An 8,123-nucleotide genomic window follows, 5' to 3' on the forward strand; every position below is an offset into this window, starting at 1 on the left:
AGCAGGTGGCATAGTGTTTTAGATGTTGGATTTCCACATGGTCAACCACAGTTCGAGTCCCAGACCTAGCAGCTTGAAACTCACACTGGGCGTGTGTGCTTGTGTGTCGCAAGTCCTGAGAGGACAGGAGAAGAAGAGAGAGTGCGACCTGGCTATCTCCCTTGGTGGTGGTGGTGGGGGGGGATGATCTTTCACTTTCTGTCCCTCTGGCAAGTTCACATGTCCCATAGGAAAACACTCTCAAAAAATAAAGGGGGTGGGGTGCGATTGCAAATGGATCACAGGAACAGAATTAGAACCGTGGACCATACTTTGCATAGCATTCTTATAGGAGGTAAGATATGAAAATATATCCTATTCATGACCTTGGAGTAGGTCAATTTCTTTAACTAGGACACCAAAAGCCCTAAGTATAAAAGAAAATACTAATCCATTACCATGCGATAAAATAAGAACTTCTGTTTATTAAAAAGGGTCATTAAGGAGGTCTTTCCTCATTAAGGGAAAAGTGGAAGGAAGTATTTGCACCAAGTGGGAATAGATATTTGTAATATACAGAATGAAAAGAAACACAGCCATGCCTATCCAAAATATATAAACAACTTCATGTGTCTGTTATCAAGGGAAAGACTTCAGCATAGAATTGGCAAAAGATTTTTAACAGGTAGTCATTAAAGATGGTCAATAAGCATTAAAAAAATGTGCCGATTCCCATTAGTCATCAGGAAAATGCAAATTAAAACCACAATGAGATTCCACTATGAATCCACTAGAAATGCTTAAATAAAAAGACTCTCAGTTCAGTTGACAGTGGGATATGCAAATGAGCACCGCTCTCTGTGCAGCAACTTGGTCAGCTCTCGCAGTTGTGACAGGGGGTGAAAGACGCCACACACAAACAATGTGCCATTTATGGTCCATTAAGATGAAGCTTAAATACATGCCAAAGTCATCTGTGAAGTTTCCAGGTCAACACAGGGCTTATCTGTGGGAAGGAAGGAAAGACCAAGAGGGAGGAGCTCAAAGAGCCATAGCAAAGCCTAGAAGTGTACTGTTTCTTGACCCAGGTGGCAGTAGCATGGGCAATCCATTTGTGACATTGACCCAGGTGGCAGTAGCATGGGCCATCCATTTCTGACAATTCATTGAGCTGCATGCGTACAGTATGTGCACTCGACATGACATGATATTAGGAAAAGAAGTTTTGTTGTTGTTGTTGTTATTGTTATTTTGTTTTTAAATATTTATTGAAAGATGGGATCAGCAAATGGAGAAATGGTTAGGTTGCTGAATTCCCACATGGCCGACCGTGGTTCAAGTTCCAGACCCGGCAGGTTCAAATTCACATTGGGTGTCTGTGAGTGCATGCCCATAATCCTGAGAGGAGAATGGGAAAGTGATTGCAACATGGCCATCCCCCCAAGGGGTCAGTGATTTCTAGCTTTCTGTCTCTCTCTCTGTCTCTGTCTCTCTGACAAGTACATACTGCCTATAACAAAAATCTCTCTAAATATGTATATATATATATATATATATATATACACACACACACACACATATATATATATGAGTATGTATATATATATAAATGAAAGACTAGTCTGAGGAGGCTTCATGCTTACAGTGAAGCCCATAGTCCCATGGAAGAAATGGAAGTCATGCTTTGAAACTATGAAATATTAATGAATATAGAAATCTGTGTTCCTGGGGCTAGCAGGTGGTATAGTTGTTTAGGTGTTGGTCTCTCATGTGGCTCACCACAGTTCAAGTCCTGGGCCTGGCAGCTTGGAACTCATGCCAGGCATGTGTACATGTGAGCCCGAAACCCCAAGAGAAGAATGAAGGAGAAGGGATTGCAGAGTGGCTATCCCCCCTGGAGGGTGATTTCTCTCTTTCTGTCTCTTTGTCACCTCAGTGAGTGCACACACCCTATTAGCAAAGAGGTGAGATGTTTGGACTTTATTTTAGGGACCAGAAGCCATTGCATATTTGTAAGCAGGTGAGCCTGAAGATGTGATTTGTAACTTTAGAAGGTGGTTGTAATTGCTTTGTAAAGAGTGGACTGGAGACTCAACAGCAGCAGGTAGACCCATCAGTAGATAATTACGCCATGAAGGTAAGAGAGGACATTGACTGACTTAAAGTGGGAACAATGTAGATGGTTTAGGACTGCTGCCTGGGTTAGGGATATACCTTCGGAAGCACTCTGCATTAGAAAGCACATGAAGCCTTGGGAATGGGCAAGGTCACTCAGGAGAGGCGTCACATTTCAGTGTTAGGCAGAAAACACAGAAATGAGGAGAGTGTGACAGTTTACAACATTTCTCCTGTCTTGTATAATGGGATTAAAAAGCACTGCTGTTTTAGACGCAGGGATGTTTGGAGTAGGGAAAATCATGCTGAGGAAGAAAGGGATGACTTTTATTTTCATCGTAGAGTTGAAGACTCCTAGACATACTGAGCTTACTCCCTTTGTACCACAGATGAATCTGTGGAAAACTGGAACAGCTCATTAACTTGTTTGGTTGCTTAGGTTATGACACAAATAGTTTTAAAATCAGAAAGGTCAGGTGGTGATGTAGTGGTAATGCAACTGGATTCACATGGGAAAGGTTCTAGATTTGCAACCTGAGACCTCCCTGAAGACGTGCCCATGATCTAGGCTGGCTGATACTGGGGACAGATCATGGTCAGAGTCCCTGTTGGAGGTGCATCTCTCTATCTCTCTTTCCTTATTATTATTATTATTATTTTGACAGGTTTTGCTATAGGGAGCATGTACTCGCCAGAAAGACAGAGAGAGAGAGAGCGACAGAAAGTGAGAAATCATCACACTGGGCAGATTGCCATGCTGCAATCCCATCTCCTCCATTTTCCTCTCGGGATCTTGGGCATGCACACACATGCACCCAGCGTGAATTTAAGCCACCAGGTCTGGGACTTGAACCGCAGTTGACTACATGATAGTCTAGCAACATAGCCATTATGCCAACTGCTGGTCCCTCTCTCTCTCTCTTTCTGAAATAAATAAATAAGCTTTAAAAAAATCCGAAATATTGAAGCCAGTAGTTGGTATGGTGGATCCTACATGGCTGACATTCAGCAACTTGAAAAACACACTGAGCTCATGTACATGCATCCCAGAATCTTGTGAGGAAATTGGAGGAGAGGGGATTGCAATGTGGTCATTCCCCCCTGGGGCTGATTTCTCACTTTCTGTCTCTCACTGTCTCTCTGGCAAGCATATATACCCTATGGCAAACATATTAAAAAAAAAAAGACATCCCCTCCCAAAAAATAATAATAATAAAAATCAGAACTGCCTTGGTATCCAGGCTGGTACTTTAATTTTGAAACTTCAGTGAGTGGCTTCCTATTTGCTGGTTAAATGACTTCCAAGTGAGATGTCTTCAGCTAATCCCAGCCAACATGACTCAGCTAGTGATAACGACTCCTCATCATGAAAGTGAATACATGAGCGTGATTCCACAGTCTTTCCTACAGGCGTTGCTGGATGAGATTCTCATGCTCCAAGATGAAATCAATGAGCTGCAGTCATCTCTCGCAGAGGAGCTGGTGTCGGAGTCCCGGGAATCTGACCCTGCGGAGCAGCTGGCCCTCCAGTCCACGCTCACAGTCCTGGCTGAGCGCATGTCCACCATCAGGATGAAGGCCTCCGGGAAACGGCAGCTCTTGGAGGTAACAGTAACCCTGCAGTTACCCCTTGCTTCTGAATTGAGTCTGGAAGTTGTGCTAACAAGTATGTGGGCTAGTTACATAATCTTCATCCTTATTGTTTGCCACTGGTAAGAAGCTGCTATTGTGTTTCAAGAACAGTCCTTGAACAGAGCATGAGTCAGCGTGTAGCCCTCAGTATGTCCTTTTATCTCTTTCTGACTTATTTCAAGCATGAAATATTGAGAATATGGGAAGCAAATACTTGATAGAATGAGCCTTGTGAGAGTAATTTTAGAAGCTTTGCATAATGATTTGCTATGTTTAAATAGGAGCTTTTTATCAATGACATTATATCCAGAGTAAGTCCCACTTAGTCACTGTTAGTCAATTCAAACACTTTAATCATAAAAGTACTCTTGCAATGCTAGATCTCATGTTACTTGTTTGAAGTGTTGTTTAATGTAGGGACAAATTTAGGCAACACTAATATCCATGTTGAAAATCAGTATTGTCCTCTTAATTTGTTCTCATCATTTTTGGCCCCAAGTGTATATGACATTCATATTGTTGCTCCTGCACTTCTGTCAGCCTGCAGATTCCATGAAGACCTCCATAGTGTCTGTCTCCTTCTATTTCCAGAGCCTTGGAGCTTCTCTGGCACATAATTAGTTCTCAATACGTTTCTTGTTATATGCACTGACCTTACGTTATGTAGTTGCTGAACAACCATAATCAAGAAACTATAGCCCTGTCGCTGGGTGTGTAGGCTCTTCCTAGGTTTACCTGTTATGAGATCAATCCAATGATATATTCACATACCTCTACATTTGGACAAATGTAAAATTAATGGATCTGCCCTATTTACTCATTTTCATTATAAACTAATACAAATTTAATTAAAGAAAATAGTAATGAATTATTAATAAAAATTTTAAAAATAAGTTATTTAGAGTGTCTTAAGAGTTGAATTAATTCATACTGCTCACCCTATAAAAAATCTTGTGGCGTTTCAAAACGAAATGATTACCTCAGATTTTTTTTTTTTAAGCATAAAGTATTTGCAATCACTGGAAAAAATCCAGAGATCTCACCTAAAAAATTAGATTTCTGCTTTCAACTGAGACACAAGTAACATTGAGCCACACTTTCCCAGAGGGATCAATTGCCTAAAACTGCAAGGTGGCTGCCCTTTTAGAAGAGTTTCTGCTCTTCAGTTTTCCACAGGCCCCACCACACCCTACGGTTCCCAGACATTGAGGCCAGATTTCTATTGCCATTTACCCACTGTTTTATGCCTTTGTTTTATTCTTTTTTTTTAAAAAAATGTATTTATAATTATATTTATTCATTCATTTTTTAATTTGACCAGAGAGACACAGAGAAACACAGAGAGAGAGAAAGTGAGAAAGCAAGCCACCAGGTCCGGGACTTGAACCGTGGCCAGCCAAGTGGGAGTGTCCAGTGCCTTAACGACCACACCACCTGCTGGTCTCATGCCTTTGTTTTATTCTAATCCTTGATGGCTACCCATCATTTACTGATCATTGCCTGGTCCTATAGTTCTGTTATTTGAGAGCATCTTATTCAGCTCTAGGTATACATTAGAAAAGTCAAGGGCATCTTGTATTTATTTCTTTATTTATTTGAGAGGATTTTTTGCTATAGGGTGCATTCATTCACCAGAAAGACAGAGAGGGACAGAGACAGAAAGCGAGAAATCACCCCCCAGTGTGGATGGCCATGCCGCAATCCCTTCTCCTCCGTTCACCTCTCGGGATCTTGGGCACTCACGCACATGCACCTGGCATGAGTTTAAGTCACCAGGTCCAGGACTCGAACCATGGTCAGCTACATGGGAGTTCAGCGACGTAGCCATTATGCTAACTGCTGGTCCCAAGGGCATCTTTTAAAAAAATGCTAGTCTTAAAACTCACCCTCAGAAGTTCTGACTTACTATTTGAGGTGTGGCCTAAGCATCTTTCTTTTCTTCTTCTTTTTTTTTTTCTTTTTTTTAAGTTTCCCAGGTGATTCGGATATGCACCAGGGCTGAGAACCAGAACTTTATTGTGTTGAGTCCTAATGCTTTTGCTTTAGGGTGATCTGTGGAACTTTCTCCTTCACACACTAGGAGAAGCTCAATGATCAGCTGGAAGAACAGAGACAGGAGCAGGCCCTGCAGAGATATCGCTGTGAAGCCGACGAGTTGGACCACTGGCTCCTGAGCACTAAGGCCACTCTAGACATTGCCTTGGGAACACCTAAAGAGCCCATGGATATGGAGGCCCAGCTGGTGGACTGCCAGGTACAAAATGGTCTTGAGAGATTATGCTAACATTACAAAACACATTTTCTGCCATAAAAAGGCTTGGTATGGATACATGGATTTTTACAACCTATAGACTTTGTAGACTTAGAGAACAGAAAAGCAATACATTATAGAAGCTTAAATGAAATCCAGACTTGGACTTCATTTTAGAAAAAAAAAAATTTCAAAAGTATTTTCAACTTCCAAAGTGCATTTTTTTAATTTGCCAGAGGACATATGCACTCACCAAGAAAAACAAGGAAAAAGGGTAAGAGGGAGAAAGAACCCTCCAGTGGGGAATGGTTCCACCTCAGTTCCTTCTCTATTTTTCCTCTATGCTGTTGGGACTTCGGGCATCAAGCACATGCATCCAGCATGATGTTCAGGCCATTGAGGCCAGGATTTGAACCATGTGGTAGACCATGTGGGTCTGACTGCCTTAACCACTAGACCACATAGTTGGACCCTAAAGCTTGTCAATATCAAAATTCATATGATATCTCTATTTAGTGACTAATAAACAATACACACCCAGTGAAAAGAATTGGTATCAGTGAGTCCAGCTTTGAATGAATATATTACAAAGGGTTCCTCAGTTCTCCGTTGTAATTTTGGTTCTCATCTTGATATATTACTTGAAAAACTTTTCCTACTATTATTTTTGGGAGAACAGAGAGACTAGGAATTAATGCAAGAGGTAATTGTATGTGGTTTCATTCTAATATTATTTTCTTTTCTCTTTATTATGAAAATTTTCAAATACGCATGTAACTATAGGGAATAGATATTGAAGTTCCATGTACGCATCATGGCACTCTGGCAATTACTGACAAACTAGCCTCCACATACAGATAGTGTGCACTTTATATAGAGTTAGCCCCATCTATATGTCAGGTTTTATATAGGGATGTAATGATTACTGTGTATACACAACTTCTCCCTTCTCTCATTTGGAATGAGACAGAATGTGCAACGATCATTATTAATGAGCACTACCTTTTGCTTAATATGTAGTGCACCATTCTGTCATTTCCATTTATTTCAGATTCAGAATACTGATGATTATCATTTGGACTTTAAAAGTCATAGTAAATTTACCTATGCATATTCAAAGCATTATCCTCTGCCTTGCTTTTAGAAAATAATTAAGAGCCAAACATGAGTGTTTTCTATTTTTCATATCTTCTTTCCTAATGTCTCTTCTCTGAAAATAGATATCTATTTTTAGCATTTCCTTTTAGTACTTGAGATTGTCACCTTAACTTGAATTTTAGAATGATGTTTTATCAGTACTGCCACCCCTCCCGTTTGGATATATCTATTTTTAAAGCAATGCATAAAGTCCATAATTCAGATAATATATTTTGAGGCTTTTAAAAGTGTTTTGATCATTCTTTAAGAAACTAGAAGCATATGGAGTCATACATGTAAATAACAGTTTATTAAAATCTGATAATCAGTTAGTACATTATTAATTTCATTTTAATTATTAAGTTCAATTACTAATTTCAAATTAGAACCAAAATTTTATCAAAACATAATTAGTATTTTTATTAAAATCAATTTAAATCTAGCATTTCAGCTAATTAAATTACAGTCCCTGAAGCTCTAGTGTTAAGCCCGTTGTCTGAGAGCTATAATGTTGGCTAATGAACAGAATCAGCCACAAGACGACTTCTATAGATTTGGGCCTTTTGCCTCTGTGGGCTCCTTTCCCCTAAAATATACTAAAACTTGTCTTTTCATTTTACAACTGGTCAGGTACAGAAACTAATCCTGGGTGGATTTGAAATCATATATTCTATATTATTATATTTGGTTTTTTCTTCTAATTTTAAAAGAAAATAAATTAAACATTCTCTTGGGCCTTTAAAAGCATTATAGGCCCTCAGCACTGTGCCTAATGAAAAAAATACCAATCCACTATAAAACTATTAATCTCTCAAAAGTAAAAGTAATCCTCAGTAAATCATTCCTTTAATGCTCATTTTAGTAAATGTTTTGCTCTTCCCCTTAGTTCTGGTTGTTTGGCTTGAAGTTATATTCTTATTTTTTTGGAGAGGTTTTTTTTTTTTTTTTTTTTTTTTTTTTTTTTTTTTTTTTTTTTTTTTTCTCTTCTTCTTTCCCCCCCTTCTTCTTT

At 39.3% G+C, this 8,123-nt stretch overlaps 1 protein-coding gene across 1 annotated transcript in view; it reads left to right on the forward strand.

Moving 5' to 3' along the window:
- SYNE1 (spectrin repeat containing nuclear envelope protein 1) overlaps window positions 1-8,123 on the forward strand; it is a 596,966-nt gene that overhangs the window by 416,468 nt on the left and 172,375 nt on the right. Inside the window, exons 95-96 of the mRNA XM_027769865.1 lie at window positions 3,505-3,699; window positions 5,807-5,980. Coding sequence (XP_027625666.1) covers window positions 3,505-3,699; window positions 5,807-5,980 — 369 coding nt within the window. The remainder of the gene's footprint in view (window positions 1-3,504; window positions 3,700-5,806; window positions 5,981-8,123) is intronic.

The sequence above is a fragment of the Tupaia chinensis genome, unplaced genomic scaffold, assembly GCF_000334495.1.
Source record: "Tupaia chinensis unplaced genomic scaffold, TupChi_1.0 Scaffold000014_1, whole genome shotgun sequence".
NCBI lineage: Eukaryota > Metazoa > Chordata > Mammalia > Scandentia > Tupaiidae > Tupaia > Tupaia belangeri.